The 22,557-nt window shown below is 37.3% G+C and overlaps 1 protein-coding gene across 13 annotated transcripts in view; it reads right to left on the bottom strand.

Annotated features, from left to right (window-relative positions):
- The window catches only part of MPDZ (multiple PDZ domain crumbs cell polarity complex component), a 176,160-nt gene that overhangs the window by 145,547 nt on the left and 8,056 nt on the right, over positions 1-22,557 (bottom strand). For 12 of the 13 annotated variants that reach the window (XM_019965938.2, XM_019965943.2, XM_019965946.2 and 9 more), the window contains exons 2-3: positions 4,075-4,152; positions 1,735-1,901 (exon numbers count right to left, since the gene is read on the bottom strand). In XM_019965938.2, coding sequence (XP_019821497.2) covers positions 1,735-1,901; positions 4,075-4,090 — 183 coding nt within the window. In that variant the 5' untranslated portion in view covers positions 4,091-4,152. Of the gene's footprint in view, positions 1-1,734; positions 1,902-4,074; positions 4,153-6,221; positions 6,367-22,557 lie in introns of all 13 variants that reach the window. The other variant, XM_019965939.2, reaches the window with a different exon arrangement.

The raw sequence follows: 22,557 nt of genomic DNA, 5'->3' as shown, positions 1-22,557 counted from the left end.
GGTTATTCAAGGGTCAACTGTATAACAGCATTTGTCATTAATAAAATGAGATCATACTGTCCATAGTCCTAGACTACGAGGCTCCATGATATTATCCTCAGTAATTTCCAAAGAAGTTTTAGGTTGAATTACACGGGCCCCAAATAGTTTCAGATCCCATATCCTAGTTCCATTCGGAAAGGGTAAAACAAGCTCAACAACAAGCAGTCCTTTTTCTTCCCTCCTTTCAGCAGACCTGTCAAGTACAAAAGCTATTCCCCTTACATAAGACTAGATAGCAGGGACATTTTGACAGCTGCTTCACTAGACTAACAGCATTTCCTAACATAATCACTAGTAATTTTTCTTTCAGCTTTCCCTCTCATTCAAGTCATATTTCCACATAATACAATAAGGGGAGAAGATATCTGTAAAACATCTTCACATTGTTTAAAAACCAGGTAATTTTCTATACCATAATTATACTAATATCCATAATACTGGTTTCTCCAAAAGAATGCCAATCCATTCTGAAAATGAGTACCTGAAACCAATTTTTTCAATAATTTACAAAGGAAAAAAACACAATTATATATAATGAATCCACCTCTTTTTCTTAATTCATGATCATCACTTTTAAAATTAGTGTGTACAAATTCACTTGAGAGAAATATTTTTAAAGATTCTTCTTGATCTATGTACTTAATTTGGGGGGGGTCATTAAAATAGCTAGATTAAGAAGTTATATGACATTTAACAAATTCCTTCTCTATTGCTACTACTGTTCTTTTTCCATTTGGCAGATTTTGGGGTTTTTGTTGTTGTTAATTGAAGCTGTTCTTCAACTGAATTATGAAACTAATCTTCAGGTTTCATGTTAAACTTTTAAGGCAGAATATTGGCTAGCCATAACCATTAGATTAATGCTAAAAACATCAGAATGAGAATTAACTTGGACTGAAGACATAATTAGATAAACTTCAAACCTTGTGAGGATAACTACCATTTAAAAACTATTTTTAAAAAACCTGAGAAATGGTGATTACATTAAGTAAGTTCAGTGACCATATGACTTCAGTTTTCATTCTGTCATTGCATTATGTTTCAATTTTAATATAAACGCTAGGACTTTTTAGTGCTCATAATTTTTACAGAAATAAACACTGTGTTACATTTAGAAGTCCTAATGTTTATCACCATCTGATGCTGTCATGGTAGCAATTGCTACTTACACTCTTTTTAGAAGTGAGAATTGCAATGCCTCTAAGTGATGACAATGTAATTATTCCTTCTATTGTCAACATAGAGGTGATTTCCTTTCTTCACATACATGATTACACATGCAAATCTAGGCTCATCTGAAATCTTCTAAGTGTGATGAATGTCTGAATTTGAATAAGCACAATCACATGAACCATGAGTCACAGTGATGATGGAAACCAAGCTACAGCCATCCACCCTAAACATATTTTTATCATCTTCCTCTCCTGCAGGAACTCATTCTTCCATTTTCCCACAGCTTTCAACACAATGTCATATCATTTACAATATACAGCCATGACCATTAAGAAAATAACTGAGGGCACAGCCAAGTGGGGAGCCACAGTGAACATGAAGTCTCACTTGGAGGTTTAAATGACCTCATTAACAATTAATTCACACATACAACAATCAGCCTTTCAGAAAAAAACAGGAGACTTTACAAGCTCTATGCCATGCTCTGCAGGCCTCCTGTGGATACACACCATGTCTTACCTGGTCTTTCAGCTGCTGTATGGAAGTCTGAAAATTCAGAATCTGGCTGAAGAGCGGGCTCTGCAGCACTGACTTGAGAAGGTTCAGTTTGTCTTCATTTGCTGCATCCCCACGTTCCCGCAGCTTGGCCTGCAAGCGCTCTGCTGCCTGCAGGGCCCGATTTTTGTCTAAACCAAAGAGCAGTGTTAGTCAGTAACAGGATTCAAAAGACAGGCATCAAACCATGCTTATAGAAATTCTAAAACTATTTCTTGGGAGACATGAAAATTGACTTGGAAAAAAGAAGGGACTAAAACATGTCACTCTAAATACATTCTTCAAACCTTGAAGCCTCTAATAAGAAAGTTTGTTTAAAAGCAGCCAACTGGTTATAGTGTACGGTACATGCAACTAACTAAGTATGGAAACAAATTCAGATGATGCATATCTGACATGCTTCTAATACCAGCTGTTTCAACTTTTATAAAAATTAATTAAAACCAAACATTCTGTGATCTTATAAATGCTATTTCTTTTTTATTAAAAATGTATATATAAGAAAAATTAGAAATATAACTAATAAGTAGAGGTAAATAATGTCACTGATGAAGTATAACAGTTAAAATATAACAATTTCATGTATTAAGTAAGAGGCAATGCATTATATATTTTTGCATTTACTTGAAAATACATTACAATAACACATATTCCTTCAAAAACACAATTTTTTAGTGCTTGAAATGTCTCACCTCCAAGTTAAATAGCATACGTACATAAGCATAAAACTGAATACAATTTATTTATTAATCACCTGTGTAAGGTACCAAGGTGCCAAAGTTAGTATTTTCCATAAGGGCATCCTTAATAATCCTAACATCCAACATGCAAGACTCTAGACAGTTCAATGCTACCATAAATAACAGTTAAAAACATCTCTCAAAATCCCACTCTCACTCCCTCTCTCCCTTCCATGTAAGTGAAGCTACAATTTTTAAAAAATACTGGAGACTGCTAAGATATATGCCCTAACATATTCTCGACGATATCTATTAAAATATATTTGCCATATCATAGTAATAAAAGAGTGCGAACTATCACTAGAGACATTTTTTGATAGCAAAAATATGATTATGCAGGAATGGAGAAACTAAAATATTAACTAATGCTGACCATGAGTTCATGCACAAAGTTAAACACTCATATGCAGAATTTTAAAAGCAAACAGTAATAAAGGTATGCCTAAGAACTGATTTTAGGTCATATTTCCCATGGTATCTCAAAAAATAAATCTAGTATGAATTCTCACATCAATTCTTGAAAGGTGTACAACTCAGTAATAACTTACAAAATGAAGATTATAGGTAATGGCTTAAATAATTCTGTATTTCCCCTTTGCTGTCCACTTTCTTATGAGGAACTTTCCTATGTAAACTATTAGTCTTTACTCTGTGTGACTTTAGTATAAAATAGGTGATAGGAAATGTGCACCCATGCATTCTTATTATGGTCATAGTACCAGGAACAAAAGTCAACAGTAATGATCCTCATGATCACAAAAACAGTTCCTCCTTTCCTGCCACCCACTTCCCACTACTCCTCAAAACCTGCAGGTGTCAAGGTATCAGCCATGATCATCAAGGCATCACAGATACCTTCCAATACCTTCCAATAATCACACCCAAAGCGTTCCCAGGAAAAGGTGAAGACTGCAGTGTCAGATAAGGGACCATGACAGACTGGATGTTCCATACCTGACATATCTGAAACCAGTTCTATAAACTAGCTTCTCTAAAACTAAAGAGCAGTACAGTGTGGGGGAAAAAAAAGATCAACACAGAAGTCTAGAAAATTTGTTGGATATTTCAACCTAAATTATCTACTGCAGAAATTAAACTACCATAAATTGTCACTCAAGTTTGTCAACCTATTCGGTACTGTTATAACAGTTTTACCAACTTAAAAGCTCAGTACTATTTAACCTGCCAAGAGTAAAGTAAAAGTAAGACACAGGCAATGACCTTCAGTATTAAAAATACTGTTATACTTCTGGTGCTATCCAGAAACAAACTTTAACCAGAACTGAGTTCATAAATTGGAACTGGGTTTACATTAAGCTTTCTTAAAACCCAAATTTGGTAGAACACTTCATATGCTTTTAACTTTTGCTTATAAATGATGTGATTTGATAACACTTCGTATGAAACCATCTAAATATCGAAACACATTGCCCTAGTACAATGATAGTGGATAAAAAAAATAACCAAATTATTATAGACAGAATTTTAATATGTAGAACATATTTCAAAGATCCCAATGGAAGAATTTTAAATCATTATCAAAACAGGAAGAAATAGGTCTTACCTATAGTTTCTAACATTTTTTTCCAAATTTCAGTGTTCTTCTTTAGAATGATTATAAACCAACGACTACAATGGAACTCTAGGGAGAAAAGAAAATGAAATGGTTATGTTTTACAACTTTAAAGTTATGTTCTAAAACTAAATATTTTAAAAACCACTTGATACTACTATGATTCCTCTGACCATTAAGATATTGTGGAGATAAGATAGTTTTCTGTATAGGTTAAAAAAAAAAAGTATTCATTTTAGGATTTATTCAAAATTATCTTATATTTGAATAAGATTTGCATAAATGTATACAGATTGCATTTGTATAATAAGGTAAAAGGCATAAAATCTATTTTAAATAAGTTGGTGCTCAGTTGCTCAGTCATGTCTGACTCTTTGGGACCCAATGGACTGTAGCCCACCAGGCTTCTCTGTCCATGGAATTCTCCAGGCAAGAATATTTGGGGGAGGGTTGCCATTTCCTCCTCCAGAGAATATTCCCAAACCAGGGATCAAACTCATATCTTTTGCATTGGCAGGCGGATTCTTTACCACTGAGCCACATGGGAAGCCCCAAGTAAGTTGGTGGAAGTATCCAAAATATTTCCTTAAAAGCTCCTCAACAGAGACCACTATAACTCTGGATTCACTTACAGATCCTTACCCAAAGTGGAAGGAGCTTACTAGGCTCTGAATAAGAAATTCTGTAGGCAAAAAAATATTTTTAAGATAAAAAGTAGAAGATATGACCCTGCTGTTGAATGCTCCTAGTCTTAACTGGGAAGACAATTCAGACACACCAATTAAGAAATGAACTGTGATGCTCAATCAGCGAGTGAGTGCAAGATATATTAAACCATGGATGAAAAACTGAATAAAGGAGAGCACAACATTCCAAAGATATTTTACATTTTTAAAATACCCTCCTGTCAATAATCTTTTTCCCTACTCAAAAAAACTCCTTCAACCCACACAGATCTTATCTTTCTCTGATTATACTCATCTAAACTCTTTCAAGTACGGGATGCAGGTCTCCGCTGACAATACCCACATCACTAGCTCATCCTGAATCTCTGCTGTCCAACAGTTTTGTACAACTGACTCCAAGTTGTACTGATCCTTCCCCTTGAAGAAAACCCACAGTCATCAGAAGTCAGTGGGTCATTCCTTCAATGGAGAAGAGGAATTCAGAACCAGAGATCCTCACTTTTCATCTAAAAGATGAGACAGGGGACTTCTCTGAGAAGGAACAAGCTGACCCCCTGTTTGAGAAAGAATGCCTTTGGGAGAAAAAGAAGAATCTGGTATGCAGGAGCAGATGCACAGACCATTGATGGTTAGCTCTGTGTAAACTCTGAGAATAATACCTATTGACCTTTCTTAAGCCCGACAATTTAAAATGACTCCATTTCAAATAGTCAAACAGCTCAAGTACTGACACTTGTATTAGAAAATCTCATAAAGTTTTGAAAAAGTAAAATTATATACATGAGTGCTTGGTATGCACAATAAAATTTAATTCTATGCTCTTTCCCCTATGAAAACTTAACTCAGAAAGATAAAAAGTTAAGAAAAAAGAGCATTGACTCTAATGTGAAATTAAGAGTGATACAGCCTTGAACAAGGGGCCTATCATATGAACCTCAGTTTCCTAGAAAATACACTTACTCTTTGGGTTTGTTATGAGAAGTGAGATAAACATACAAATTTTCAGCTCACTGCAAAACACCTACCTCTCTGTTTTTATGATTAATGTTGATCACATGTAGATGAGCATTCCAAGGCCAAGCCTTGCATGGTTTCACAGGGAAAAATATAGGAAGATCTTAAAGGACAATATAAGAATCCTTCATAAAAGAGTATTATTAGGTCCTCTCTCAAAAAATTATTAACTTCTGACAAACAAACAAATGGAAAGATACCCCAACAGCAGGAAGTCCAGGACTACAAACATGTAGTTAATGCAACTGCCCCAGAGGAAGCGTGACAGTAATGAAAGGGCATTGACGAGAGAGTCTGATGACCTGAGTTAAAATTTCAGCCTGACCATTTACTAGCTCTACACCCTTGTTATGTCACTCATCTGTCTTTTCTGAGCTTGGAATCTATAATTACAAGTGAATGGTATTCATAAAGTTTTGAAAGAATACAATTACTTACATGAGTACTTGGTATGCACAATAAAATTTAGTTCTATGCTCTTTCCTCTATGAAAAATTAACTTCAAAAGATAAATAGTAGTCATGGCTTGGTGGGGGATGGAGGTTGGCCTATGGATTCAGAGGCCCACTGATTCATGAGGAGTCTGCAGAGAAAGCACAGAGTAAGTAGTTCTCAATTGTGAAACACCCTGGCATCCAAAAGTTCACCTAAAGTCAGTTACGTGGAAGTAGAATTGCTTATTCTTTCAGAGAAACCCTTATCATAAATGTTTATATATATAAAAGCCTAGACTATTCCTGCAAGCTTTCCAAAGACACTAGTGGTTGGATGTCAAGAGGTGGAGAACAGAACATTTTGAGCTGCATTTCTTCTGGATTTTAATATTTTGTGTCAGTATACGGTGGCCAGATTTAGCAAATAATAATAAAGGATACCCAGTTTAATCTGAAATTCAGATAAATGAATAAATTCTAGTACAGGCATATCCCACAAAATACTTGGGATATAATCACACTAAACACTAACTTGATTATCTGAAATTCAAATTTAACCAGGGATCCATTATTGTATCTGGCAAGCCTACTTTGTATATATTAGCTTAGGAAAAATGCAAATTTTAAAAACCATTTTTAATCTAAGGACTCTATGATTCCTGAAGAACTTTAATGACAAATCCTTTAAAAATCCTCTTTATGATTTTAGCCGTGACCTTTCGATTCTCCATCAAGTGGTTGATAACACTGGTTCCAATCGAGGATAAAAATCAAACAGCTTCTTTCATTTCTTTTAGAAACAGAAACTGATTAATTAGGAATCATTTTACTTTTCAACAAGTTGTACTGGTAATGTGCAGGCACAGCTTTTGTGTAGTTGAGAATCATTACTTGAAACATAAAACAAATCATTCTTGCCCAACACAGATTATATGGCAACTAACAAGTGAAAATGTCTTATGCTAAAAATAATTCTACTAACAGAAACTGCCCCAAATGCATACAATTTTCTAGATATCTTAACTATTTTGACTGTAAAAGAAGTACACCACTAAAAGAGCTTGCTGCAATGGTTCACGGCTTGTCAAAGTTGCTCAGCATCCGTTAATGCATTTAAATTTAGCATTCATCTCATTCTTAGCTGCCTCAGCACTACCTGAAGTTAGTAGACAAATGCAAGGCTGTAGTCATTTGTAGGCAATTTGTCGTAAAGTCAATTGGCCATGACAGAAAAACTGACACTGGCAGTCATAATTCATATTCTAGGGTTACTGAACTACTGTTCCAAGAGCACAAAACTGTCCAGCTACCCACCAGCATCATGCAATCATCCAACAGAAAATAGTCAGCTCTTTTTAGCATCTGTTCTGTAGGACTTCTCCCTCATTTTTACAGGCTTGATCAGAAAAGCATTTGTGAACAAAATCTTTCTTTTGAAGTTGACATTTATGAATCTCTCCAAACTCCTTCAATAATAATAGAATTTATTCATTCTTTTTGCTCTTTCAAATCAAAGAAAATCTAGTATCCAGGAACCTTGCCTTAATGTAAGTCACATACTGATTGATGGTCTCATCCTTCTTTTATAAAATGAAAAGATAAATTACCTGTCCAAAATGAATATGCTGAGATGGGTCACAAGCTTACAAAAGAACTCAAATTCTCTTATTTATTGATTCAGCAACTCACAGAGTGCCTACATGATGAGCATGTTTCTGGGTGGGAGAATTAGAGGAATGAGGACACAGTCTGAGAACTCATGGGCCAAGTGAATGGAAGAAGAAAAAAAAAAGCAAACAGACATTGGAAATAATAAGAATACAAAAGAGAGATGCCATCAAACCCAAACTGAAGAGAAAAGGGAAAGCTTCCTGGAGGCAGCGACCCGTGCATGGAATTTTAAAAAACAGTTGGGAGGTAGGACAGAAGGGGTGATGGAAGGCTGCCCACACAGGGGCAAGAGCACACAGTACCTTCTGAGCACTGCAAGCCCTTACTTAGGCCTGGACTGGGCCTGAAGGACAAGGAAAAGAGAGGTGGCGAGGAACAGATGTGGCTACAGGGTAAATCACTGAGGGCCCTGGGTGCCATCTGTGAAGAGTTTATTTAAAACTGAAGCTTCTTTTGGTAGAGTGAGTGATACAGCCAATCTTTGGTTTAGAAAGATCATTCTGGTGATGGTGTGGAGTATCTATAAAAGAAATAAAAACTGGAAGCAAGAAGACCAGTTAAGAAGCATTTTCAAAGAGATGAAAGTGAAAAGTAAATGAAAATGGGAGACAGATCTGAGGATTAAGAGCTGTAAGCAACAGGACCTGGTGATGTGAAGATAAGGCAGATGAGTCTAGGAAGAATCTCAGCTTTCCTGCTTGAGTTACTGATCGGATGGTAATATTAACACCATCAAGATTGAGAATATTCAAAAAAAAAATAGTAAGTGATATGATGTTCTAGACATAAAGCTCTGTCCTGATCAAGAGTTTAAAAGGCTGAGTGAGTGTTACAGTGCCTTATAAGACTGCTAGGCCCCCAAACTTCATTTGTTGAAGCTGTAACCCTCAATGAGATTATATTTGGAGATAGGGTTTTTAGGAAATAATCAAGTTTAAATGAGGTTATAAGGGTGGGGTCCTAAACCAAGAGGACTGAAAACCTTATAAGAAGACAAAGAGGTATCTATGTTCCTCTCCCTCCTTCCTTTTCCCCCTCTTATCACATGCAAGCAAGAAAGAAAAGCCATGCTTTTTCTTTGGAAGTACACAGTGAGAAAGTGGCCATCCACAAAACCAGGAAGAGAGCTCTCACCCGAAACCAAACCCTGCTAGACCTTGAGGGTGAACTTCCCAGCCTTTTACAGCAGTGGGGAAATAAATTTCTACTGTTTCAGCCACCCAGTCTATGGCATTATTTACAGCAGCCTGAACTAATTACTGCAGACTGCAACCTTCCCACAGCCCCTGCTCCAAGGAATATGCCATTGCATACTATGCTATGCCCCCCTCCTCCAACCATAACCAAGGAAGCAAAGGGTGGGCCCCTCTCTCAATGGAAGACAACCTAAGTGCTGACCTAAGAGGTAAAACTGGGCTAGAGTCTCTCTCTTGAGAATTTGAAAGAATTAACCAATTAGTAGTAGAGCTAGAGTTGAAAAGATAGAAGCATGAGTAAGAATGAAGAAGCTAAGGTGGAGCACACATAGGCTTGAGTTATGAGAGACAGAAACAAATCAGTGGACAGAGACAGAAGAACACAGCTGACATTAGGAGAGAGGCAAGTATAGCCTGGGAGACCCAACACAGTGAATGAGAGGAAAACTAAGTAAAACTGGCCCCCAAGAAACAGCCACTGACATCCATTTTTACCGTGCACTCCACTTTGCCAAAGGTAATCTGTATGAGGCTCTCTGTTCCAATCAAACACACCTATCATACTCTGCTTCGGTACAGCATCATACTATCACATCCCAAATAAACCAGTATCTTTCTTAAGATGAACCCTTCCTCCTTTAATTCATGTGGATACTCTACTTCCAATAAAGATTTGAGGGGACTTACAAGCAAATACAACTTTAATATGAAAACTGAGACAATTAAGAATTTTACAAGAGAGATAGTTACTTCAAAAAAACAGAGCATGGGGAACTTCTACTACAGCAGGTGAATAAAATACTGTAAAGGATTCAGTTTTGATCAGAGCCTGAGAAAAGTCATCAGGCTTAAATCAAAGAAATCATAAATCTACTGTTGATAAAGGAATGGGAGATCTGACTAATAAGGTTTCATTCTATAAATGAAACCACAGTAACTGAGGAAAACATTCACAAGTAATGAAAATATTCCTGGCTAAAATATTCTAGTCAAAGGAGAATAGAAATACTTTCACTTCAAACTCCACTAGAAAAATAAGCCAAACATGTAGGTTAAAATTAAAACACTAAAAAAAAAAAAAAAAATAGAATTTACAATTTATAAACCAGGAGGAAAAAAGATGGAACAAACCATACTCAAGCAATCTAAAAGAGTTTGGGAATATAGAAAATAAAGAAAAAGGAAAAAGCATCATTAAAAAAAGAGAAATGAAATAAATTCAGATATCCATATTCACAATAAATATAAACAGGTTAGACTCACTGAAGAACAGGCTCACAATCTGTATCTCAAAAATGAAAATGAGAGTTGTAAACAGTCTGATGTCAACCTATAATTTTTAATATATAGAATAATAATATATGCTACACATAAAAAGGTATTTATGTGATTTCATCATTACAACAATGAGTTATTGATAAAAGGACACATTCTAAAATCAATTACAGTTATAGTTACTTTTAGGAGTGGACAGATGGAAGTGGTAGCTTTTGATTAGAGAGAGGTCAAAAGGTGACTTTAGCTTTCTCTACTTTTTTAAGGAAACTATAATTTTAGAATGTTTTAAAATGTCTAAAATGTTTAAAATGTATTAAAATTAATTGAGTTGAAGTATTTATGGATAAAGTGGTGAAATGCATGGTATTTTCTTCCAAAAAATGGAAGAGGACAGAAGAAATATGACTGGACATGAAACAGTGGCTATTAAAAGTGAATAATGGATACATGAGGATTCACTATAATATACACATCATAAAATGTACATTATAAAGTTTTCATAAGGAATCTGTATTTGTACCATTAAAAGCAAATTTATTCTGATTTTCTGATGGCTAGAAGTACTGCTTCTAGTTTTACCAAGCCCTGTGAGATAAGAGCCTCCGAAGCAGATCTATGGCCCCGGATTAGCTAATTCCAAGTGAGACTGAGCAGCAGGGCAGGAAGTGATAAATGACTATTACTGTTCTACTTCCAAACACACACACAGCAAACTAAAACCCCACCACTGGAAATGACGGGTCAACCCAAGAGAGTACATAAATATAAATTTGTTTCAGTTGAAAGAAAACTTATCTTTCATGTATATGTAAATGATGATTCAATATTATGAAAAGTCACACAATATATTTAAGCTAAAATTATAATATGGGCAAATGGCATATTAATCCACATTTGGAAATACATAAATTATAATCATTACTCTGATCAGGAATCTACATACTCTAAACAAATTTGGTGATAATAATCATCTCATTCCTTTTCCTAGGAATTTTCTAATATGGAGAAAAGAACTTACTGAAAATACATATAGATATTAGGCTATTTAGTAACTTACAGACACACTTACACAACAATGTGTTTATACTAACAAACATTAACTTTATTTAATGTTCATTAACTTTATTTTGGTTTTGAAAGCTACTTCCTTTTATTTTTAAAACTGTTGGCCTGAAGTGAAAGGTTCATTGTCCTTTCAAAAGGTATAACATGTTCTGTCCTTAACTGCGGATTTCCTAAAAGCACAAAGATACTAATTTTATACATACATTTTGCCAGATTCATATCCACTTCTAGAAACACACACATAAATTATATTTTGTGATGATTTTGAGTCAAGCTCCTTATTTATTGCTCACACTCAAAGATAAAGTCAATTTTATGATTGAAAGCAGCCTTAAAAAACACATAGGGCACAGACAAATGCAAGTTTGTGAAGGTCTGGTGAACTATAATTTAAAAAATAACTATAACAATTTAAACAATAAGAATCAGCAGTGTGTCTGGGATTAGAACCCCAGGCTGCTTTATTACTCAATTGACTTTTTGAAAGGCCAGACTTTTTTTAAATATACTACAAACCAATTAAGTTTATAGTCCGTTGTACTATATTCATTTCCTTCCTCCTCCATCATCCATCTATTTTTTTTTAAAGAACAACCAAGGAGACACACACATACACACTGCTAGAGAATTGGAGATTCCAATCCCTTCTCTTGGGCAACCATTTTTATGTATTTTCCATCCATTTTGTTCTCTCTTAAAGCAATCACCCCTACAGGAAAGGGACCCTCTGCCCAAATCAACTCACACCAAATATGGTGACTCCGTAAAAAGATTTAGATGCTTCTGAGAATAAAGATTTAGCCTCTTCTGTTCTCTCATCCCCTAGCTAAACGCAGGAATTTAGGTTGGTGGGCAGTTTGCTCCTGTTTGCCACCACACTGTCAGTGTTGAGAGCCAAGCAGCAACAGGCTGGGCGCACTTCTTGGACAGAACCAGGCAGGGGAATCCCTCCAAGGGCTGCCCCTGCAGGCAAACAACACTGGGTCCACATCAGACTCCAGAGGCAGCCAGCTGTTCATACAGCACTCACTCCAGCCGTATAACTGAACTGAGGGAAACCAAAAATGGACAGGGGGATTAACTCTGCCACAGGATCCTCAGGTGTCATTCCTCTAGCTGGCAAAATCCACCAGAAAAAGTACTGCAGGCGCCTGCCTCCTGCCCTTTGCCTGCCTGGAACGAAGCAATTCTCCAGTGGGCAGGGCCAATGGTGTCCCTGGTGCTTAGAAAAAGCACGAATACACAAAGCGTCCCCACAGGACCCTGTAACACGGCCCGGCAGCTGCCAGTCAGTTCTGTGTTAAGACTGACCTACTGCAAGAGGAGGTGATAGACGAAGCTCTGTCGTTCCTGGCTGCCCTCTCAGAGATGAATTTGTGAGATCTCAGTGACAATACTGGCATATAACAAAACAATTGATGGCTTCGTCAGTTGTGACTCAATGATTCCTTAGGGGAAAGCCCTAAAGAACAGTAAAGAGAGACATACTTTTCAACACAGATACACTGTGGAACTAGGAGATGGAAGGTCAGAATATCACAACCATACTGCTTCAACTTACCTCCCCATCCAACTAGTTCATGCTATTCATCAAAGGTCATCCAAGGGCTTTGCCCCATGATTTAAAAAATAACTCTACATCCACCATTCCCAAACAGTTTTTCCTGTTCTGGAATCTTTTCTACAAAAATTATGAAGCGTTGTCTATAATATCGCCACTTAGCTATCATTTAGCTGTAAGTACTAAACGTAGTTAGATATTTTTATTTTTCCCCATCAATCAGTGCTTCCTAAATTCCGTCTGTGGCTTTCATGATTTCCCTTTGCTGAATCTGGATGGAAACACAGACAACGTTTACAAACTTTAATCAGAAAAGGGCAGCCTCAAATTTCCAACAGGAAACCCTCTGGGAAGAAAACGGCATACTGAAATGTGACTTAACGTAGCTGTTTTTCTTTCCTGGACTATGCTTGTGGTGACTAGAGATCTGCACCCATGTTGACTCAGTTACAACCCTTTGCTATGCTGAGAAATACCAGGCATGTGCTGAAAAGTACCAGGCATGTGCTGAGAAGGGCTCACGAAAGATAATGCTCTCTTGCTCTAAGTCCATTCTTTGCCATATTTGTCATGGAGCATTTAGAACCCTTAAGTTTAGCTGGCAGAAGAAACTAATGCATTTTTGCAATTATTAATGCTTAATAATTTCAAATATCTTATTTAAAGACATCAGAAAAGTTTGTGACCTTTTACCAAAACAATTTGTTAACACCTTATTTTGTTGATAAGGAGTAAAAGGTCAAAGAGATTACTAACTTTCCCAAGATTACATAACTCAGACCTTTTATTAAACAATCCTATTTCTACAGCCATTATTATGCAGGGGCACTGCAAAGTTTACATAATAAAACATCAATAACTATCTGAAAGTTTCAACCAAAGGTAGTCTTAATTCATCTACAAGAGGATACGGGGGCAGAAGAAAAATGGAGAAATAATAAGCTTAAAAATCTTACTCCGTTAGATTGGGTGTCTATTAAATTCCCTAAACAATGAACTGTTTCATTTTCCATGTCATTTTGTGGATTTTTTTTTTAAAGCAACTTTATTGCTCAGGTACAAATTAACCACCAAATATTCTCTTAAAGAGCCAAAGGTTTCCTCATATATAGTCACCACTGGAATATTTAAAATGCAGGTGTGTTGTAATCCACAACTAAGCCAATAATGTGTCATTTAAGACTGTTAAAATATGCTCTTCAATAACAACTGATAATAAAACTGTATATAAGAATTGGCTTCTGTTGCATCTAGTATAATAACTCTTCCATAAGTGAGTTTTTTAGACAATGAACTGGCATTTATTGTTACTCTTTGAAATGAAACCATTTATGAAATAGCTGTCATATATCCCTATCTTCTTAAACACAGAATATGTGCTTCACAAACATGCATATGTTTAAACCTACCAATAGCTGAATATTAGATATACCCACTTTCAAGTAAGAAAACTGAGGCTGAAAGATTGAAGTATTTTCTCCTATACTCATGAAGTATGTAAGCAACAGAGCTAACATTAAAAGCCAATCTGAGTTTGACTGACATGAAAGTCAAGTGCTTTCCACCAAATCATAGCTCTGTGCTCTAATAATAATACTACAAGAAAGAAAATAGCTACTTACCTTCAGATAAGTAGCCTCAAACAGCCATGCTTTCAGAGGTCCCAAACTGCTACTATAAGGCTCTCTTGAAAAAACATTCTTACCATTTCACTAGTTGAGATTCTGGGCAAGTTAACTTCTTGGAGCTGCTGTTGTAAAGTAAGCATTAACAGTAACATATGCAAAATGCCTAGAAGAAACAGGCATACAAAAGCCGCTGCTATCATTATTTCGTCTTCTAGTGTCTGCACCAACTCAATGGACATGAGCTTGGGTAAACTCCGGGAGTTGGTGATGGACAGGGAAGCCTGGCGTGCTACAGTCCATGGGGTCGCAGAGTCAGACAGGACTGAGCGACTTAACTGAACTGAGTATCTGCTGTTTCCAATTTGAACGTAACTCTTTAACAGGAGTGAAAATTTGATCATTTCTGACCTTGGTCTTGTAAGTTACACTATGTCTTACCTATGTAGTAAATAAAGCATTTAGCTTTAGGACAGCTTTCCCATTGCTGAAAAATACACGTACTTTTTGTACTACTGAAGATCCCACAAATCACTCGCTCTAAAATACTTCAAAGAAGTAGAAATGAACCCAAAGAAAGTGTAGTCCAAAATTCAGCTTAGTCAAATAACTGACACTTTAAAAAGTGTTAAGTTACCAACCAGAGGAGACAGACGGAGAGGGAATAGATGGGGTGTCTGACAAGACAGAGATAAACGAACAGGAAGAAAGGAAGAAGAAATATTGAGGTGAAGAAACTGAAAGGGGGAAGAAATAGAAAGCTGAAGGACAGCAAAGCAAGTTAGAAAGCCCTGAGAAGTCCTTAGCATTGGCCAGGCTAACAGGAGGTGGAGGGCGTGCTGACTAAGGTCACAGATGCCCAGAAGAACTGAATCATCTCCCTGCCAATGTAAAATCTGATCTCAAAGGAAGAACTGCAACTCAATCTTCCTGTATCCAAACACAGTAAAACTCATTACATTTGAGTCACTATCTTTTGAGTCAGTTATCAGAATCTCCTGAGATAAAGTATGTGAAAAAGTTTAGAAAATGGGAAGTTATAGAAGCAATGGCACCCCACTCCAATACTCTTGCCTGGAAAATCCCATGGACAGAGGAGCCTGGTAGGCTGCAGTCCATGGGGTCGCTAAGAGTCGGACCTGACTGAGCAACTTCACTTTCACTTTTCACTTTCATGCATTGGAGAAGGAAATGGCAACCCACTCCAGTGTTCTTGCCTGGAGAATCCCAGGGACAGGGGAGCCTGGTGGGCTGCCATCTATGGGGTCGCACAGAGTCGGACACGACTGAAGCGACTTAGCAGAAGCATTAGGCATTATTATTAATATCAACGGTATTGGTATCAGAATGGCTGACTGATGCTGTTGTTTCCTATCCCTAACTTCAGAAAATCAATAACGATAAAAAATTATATATACACAGCACTATTTTAGCAAGTTTTAAATAAGCACTTACATTTTCCAAAGCATAAGGCACAGGTAGATTCAGCAGGCAGATACTTGCACCAGATACTTCCATTCTCATACAAATAAATACACACTTTCACATCTAATTTTGCATTCATAATTGTGTTTTTGTTTTTTTTAAGAAAGCCATCCTAAATTCTATAAACTTTAAGCCCCCCCTCAAAAAAAACAAACCGTACTATCTGCCTCTATCACTAAACCATATGGCAAAGAAAAATAAAGACAGGTACCTTGCTTCCGAGCTCTCAATTTTGTAGAAAACAGTACATAATTATACTGCAACAAGATGTGCTAAATTTTGGGAGAGTAAAAGGAACCAATGCTATCAGAATGAGTCAGAAGAAAAAACTGAGAACTTGACATGTGAATCGTCCTGAAAGACCTGCAACTTGGGATATGAGGGACAGCCAGGAGAGGGAATGGCATCTCTTATAAATGGAAAGACACCTGCTAAGACAACAAAGCCACATAATTTAATGACAATGGTTCTGTAGCACAAGGCTGCCATGCTAGACAGGAGAGGAAAGCCATGTTTTCATGGCCTTCGTGGGACTTTGCCCTACAGGGGGAGAGCAGTGAATTTTAGATACATGGGGCAGGGGTGGCAGGGAAGAGGGGGAGTTACTAAAATTTGTTTTCTGGGGGAAAAAAAATCTGGCAATAGGCTACATAGTTCATCAAAAATAGAAAAGAACTAGGGATTTCCCTGGAGGTCCAGTGGTTAAGTCTCAGAGCTTCCAACATAAGGGGCCCAGGTTCCATCCTGCAAACCGAGGGTTCATGAGCCTCAACTGAAGATTCCTTACGGCATAACTAAGAAAAAATCCCACAATTCTCAACCAAATTGTGACCTGGCACAGCAAAAGAAATAAATAAATACGTTTTAAAAAATAGAAAAGAACTAATAATAGAACAAACAGACGTTAGGTTGTTAAAAACAGCCCAGACCTGGGGTAGGGTGGGGGGTGGAGGGGGGTGGGAATGCAGAAATGTGAGCAAGATTAATGACAAGAAACAAGAGAAGTGATACAGACACACACATTAGAGAGTATTAAAAGGACCAATGACCACTAGTTGTGTGTGTGGGACAGGTGTAATGTTTGAATGACAGCAGCAGAGGTCAACTCTTAGCATTTCTAATCTGGGAAACTAAAAATACCAGAGCATCATTAGCTTAAAGAGCAGAAAAAGAAATGTCACTTAGAGAAAGGGGGTAGAAATGCATTCCTTTTGGGCATATTGAGCTTGAAATGTCTAGAAAACAGGAAACAATAGAATTTAGGCTCCATGAGGGTAGGAACTTTTATTTGTATTTTTAAATGTTGTTGATTTCTTTTTCTCACTGGACTATATCACCAGCCCCAGAAACAGTGGCTGGCCCCAAGTGGGCACTCAATAAATATTTGCTGAAAGAATGAATCAATTACATAAGTGAATCTAAGGAGAAAAAAAATTTGGAAGTATAAATCAGGGAATCCCTGGCCTAAAGATGTTGCTGAAGATAAAGAAGATTAATCAGGGAGAAAATAGAGATTAAGGAGAGAACAGACTGGAACTCTGGGAAACACAGACATTTAAAAATAGAACATAAGAATTACTTTAGGAGTAAAAATCCATTAGAAGTAAGGGCTCTTCATGCTTTATCACTCTCAACAGGTACTTAAAAACTCCCACCAGGGCCAACACTCTAGGCCAGGTTACTGTTTATTTAGCTGACCCTAAATAAGGATCATCATTGACATCACATTTGACATCACTTTGGTTCCTATACCAATGTGATAACAAATGACTTATGGAAAGTGAAAGGCGCTCAGTTAAGTCCAACTCTTTGCAACCCCATAGACTATACAGTCTATGGAATTCTCCAGGCCAGAATACAGGAGTAGGTAGCTGTTCCCTTCTCCAGGGGATCTTCCCAACCCAGGGATCGAACCCAGGCCTCTGGCATTGCAGGCAGATTCTCTACCAGCTGAGACACAAGGCAAGTCCCTGACTTATGGAAAATAACCTTAATCAAGTCAAATTAAATACAGAAAATCAAAATATCTTAGACATCAAACAATTATTTGTAAGAAAAATTCAAAATCCTAGTGGAATCAAAATATTCCAGCCAGATCCAAGATGAAATAGTATCTACATACATGGAAAATCTGGGCTTTCCAGGGAGCTCAGTGGTAAAGAATTTGCCTACCAAAGCAAGAAACACAAGAGACACAGGTTCAATCCCTGAGGGAAAATCCCGTCGAGTAGGAAATGGCAACCCACTCTAGTACTCTTGCCTGGGAAATCCTACAGACAGAGAAGCCTGGTGGGCTACAGTCTACAGGGTCGCAAAGTGTTGGACACAACTGAGCACACAAGCACGCAAAACATGGGGAAAAAAAAAATCTAAAAAATCAGTGATCAGGCTCTCTTATTTACCTCCATGCTGCTGCTGCTGCTAAGTCGTTTCAGCCGTGTCCAACTCTGTGTGACTCCATAGACGGCAGCCACTAGGCTGCCCCGTCCCTGGGATTCTCCAGGCAAGAACACTGGAGTGGGTTGCCATTTCCTTCTCCAATGCATGAAAGTGAAAAGTCAAAGTGAAGTTGCTCAGTCGTGTCCAACTCTTAGTGACCCCATGGACCACAGCCTACTAGACTCTTCCGTCCATGAGATTTTCCAGGCAAGAACACTGGAGTGGAGGGCCAGTGCCTTCTCTGACCTCCATACTAAACCAAAACAAATTCACCTCTAGATTGTCCATTAACTGAACAGGCAAACACTCAAAAATAAAGTCTGTCCATAGTAACTGAAACCAATGTTTTTCATAACCTGTACTAAAAGCTTTCTAGAGAGAATGCAGTATTCCTCTGACAGCAAAGAGATGCCACTCTCTAAACCAGCTGATATGCTCCTTAGGCAGTGGTAGTCTACACTGCTGAAGACACACTGAGGAAAATCAGTTGATAATTTCCATCATGCTGGCCAGATTCCAAGTGGCTCAGCTAAGGGAAAATTATACAAAGAAGTCAAAAGTAATATGAACCTACTCAAACACAAACCTTAGCCATATAAGATAAGTAAGTGTGGACCAATTCAATCCCCTCACTACTAATTCAGAAATAATTATAACAGGCTACACTATTTAGTTACCTTATGTAATTCCATAGGACTCACTAAGGCCATCCTAACAACCTGGTATTTTCTCTCTAAAAACAATTTAAAAGATCTTACTCTTTCAATAAACATGACTATTTGCTTCTTAATTAACCCATCTACTATTTAATCACATACATTAACTGTATTTTACTATGGCACTCAAAGGGCTGTTAAAAGTAAGATTATAAACCAACTTTTACTTTTGTAATAATCCAGAGAGTGCACCTGCTTTAATGGTGGTGTTCTGGGGTTTGTAGTTTTTGTTGTTACACAAAATTTCAATCAAGTGATGAGAAAGTAGCAACAAACATATACATGTTAAAAAATGGCCTGAGAAATCTGAATGACCCCAGTAAGAATAACATGTTTTCATAAAATAATGACTATCCCTTCTCCAATTCCTGGTGTGTCCAATGATCTTAGGTGTAACATACACTGGGGGGCAATTATTTGGATAATTCAGGCACCAAATTACTCCTTTGTTATCCAATTCACTATATGATTGTTACATAAAGTTGTCAAAAGAAGTAACCAATAAAACTTTCAAAAATTGTAAGAGCTACCAAAAATATGTCCAACGGTCAGGAGAACTAGGCAAGTACTCTGGAATAAAGCTCGGGGCTCAATACTAAGAGTGACTTCATAATGTCATATACAAAAGCTTGTGGAAAGCCTCAATACTCATGCAACTTTTTTTTTTTAATTAGCGGACATCTTCAAAAATTAGAAAAATTTAAACCTCCTTATTTTACAATTTACTAGGCTTTTTTTTTAAACAAAACATAACTTACATATTTTGAAACTTCAACTAACATTAAATAAGGGTATTCAAATTTTATGTTGATCAAAAAGGGACAGGAATTTAAGAAGATAGAGTAAAACTATCAAATACAAAAGTCTGACTCAACACAGTTGAAACCAAACAAGCACACTACAAGACAACGAAGTATAAGAAAATCCTGAATTATTAAAAAAAAAAAAACTCTGAATGGTATATTCATACAATGAACTAATACTCAGCAATAAACAGTAAAAAAACACAAGTAAAGGCAACACGGATGAACCCAAAATAGAGTCAAAACAGTCAGACACAAAGAACACACTGTATGACTCCATCTATTTAAAGCTCTAGAGAATGCAAACTAATCTACAGTGACAGAAAGCAGATCAGTGGTTACTTGGAGATGGGGAAGTAGGCAAGGCAGGAAAGGATTACCAAGGGGCATGAAAAAAAATCTGCCAGGGATGGACATGCTCGGTCTTGACTGCCAGGATGTTTCACAAGGGCCAAAACCCAACAAGCTATACAATTTCAATACATGAAGTTTATCATATGTGAATTTTGATTATATTAATACCTCAGTAAAATACTTAAACAAGCCCTCCTCACTCCTTGAGAAAACGGGAGAGTCTAAACATCCTGAGTTTAGTACCCAACAGATACTCATTGAATTTAACAGAGCAGCCTAGGGAGAAAAATTCAGGCCAAGGGGGACTGTTTACACAGACAAAGATATTGATAGATATATGGCTATGGCTATAGACAAACAGCTGAGAAAAGAAAAGAAGCTAAAGGCAAAGGAGAAAAGGAAAGAGACACGCATTTGAATGCAGAGTTCCAAAGAAAAGCAAGGAGAGATAAGAAAGACTTCCTCAATGATCAGTGCAAAGAAATAGAGGAAAACAATAGAATGGAAAAGACTAGAGATCTCTTCAAGAAAATCAGAGATACCAAGGGAACATTTCATGCAAAGATGAGCACAAAAAAGGACAGAAATGGTATAGAACAAACAGAAGCAGAAGATATTAAGAAGAGGTGGCAAGAATACACAGAAGAACCATACAAAAAAGTTCATGGCCCAGACAATCATGATGGTGTGATCACTCACCTAGAGCCACACATCCTGGAATGCAAAGTCAAGTGGGCCTTAGGAAGCATCACTACGAACAAAGTTAGCGGAGATGATGGAATTCCAGTTGAGCTATTTCACATTCTAAAAGATGACGCTGTGAAAGTGCTGCACTCAATATGCCTGCAAATCTGGCAAACTTAGCAGTGGCTACAGGACTGGGAAAGGTCAATTTTCATTCCAATCCCAAAGAAAGGCAATGCCAAAGACTGTTCAAACTACCACACAATTGCACTCATCTCACATGCTAGCAAAGCAATGCTCAAAATTATCCAAGCCAGGCTTCAACAGTACGTGAACCATGAACTTCCAGATGTTCAAGCTGGATTTAGAAAAGGCAGAGGAACCAGAGATCAAATTGCCAACATCCGCTGGATCATCAAAAAAGCAACAGAGTTCCAGAAAAACATCTACTTTTCCTTTATTGCTACGCTAAAGCCTTTGACTGTGTGGATCACAACAAACTGTGGGAAATTCTTAAAGAGATGGGAATACCAGACCACCTGACCTGCCTCCTGAGAAACCGTATGCAGTTCAAGAAGTAACAGTTAGAACTGGACATGGAACAACAGACTGGTTCCAAATCAGAAAGGAGTACGTCAAGGCTGTGTATTGTCACCCTGCTTATTTAATTTCTATTCACAGTATTCATGCAAAATGCTGGGTTGGATGAAGCACAAGCTGGAATTGAGATTGCCGGGAGAAATATCAATACCTCAGATACGCAGATGACACCACCCTTATGGCAGAAAGCAAAGAAGAACTAATGAGTCTCTTGATGAAAGTGAAAGAGAACAGTGAAAAAGTTGGCTTAAAGCTCAACATTCAGAAAACTAAGATCATGGCATCCAGTCCAATCACTTTAGGCCAAATAGATGGGGAAACAATAGAAACAATGAGAGAGATTATTTTTATGGGCTCCAAAACCACTGCAGAGGGTGACTACAGCCATGAAATTAAAAGACGCTTGCTCCTTGGAAGAAAAGCTATGATGAACCTAAACTGCATATTAAAAATCAGAGACATTACTCTGCCAACAAAGGTCCATCTAGTCAAAGCTATGGTTTTTCCAGTAGTCATGTATGGATGTGAGAGCTGGACTATAAAGAAAGCTGACTGATGAAGAATTGATGCTTTTGAACTGTGGTGTTGGAGAATACTCTTGAGAGTCCCTTGGACTGCAAGGAGATCCAACCAGTCCATCCTAAAGGAAATTAGTCCTGAATATTCATTTGAAGGACTGACGTTGAAGCTGAAGCTCCAATACTTTGGCCACCACTGTAAAAGACCCTGATGTTACCATCTTTCTAAATTCTATATATATGATGGTAACAATAACCCTGTGTACGAGACAGTAAAAGAGACACTGATGTATAGAACAGTCTTATGGACTCTGTGGGAGAGGGTGAGGGTGGGAAGATTTGGGA

This window comes from Bos indicus, chromosome 8 (genome assembly GCF_029378745.1).
Source record: "Bos indicus isolate NIAB-ARS_2022 breed Sahiwal x Tharparkar chromosome 8, NIAB-ARS_B.indTharparkar_mat_pri_1.0, whole genome shotgun sequence".
In the NCBI taxonomy this organism is placed as follows: Eukaryota; Metazoa; Chordata; class Mammalia; order Artiodactyla; family Bovidae; genus Bos; species Bos indicus.
This window is presented reverse-complemented; position numbering and strand designations above follow the sequence as displayed.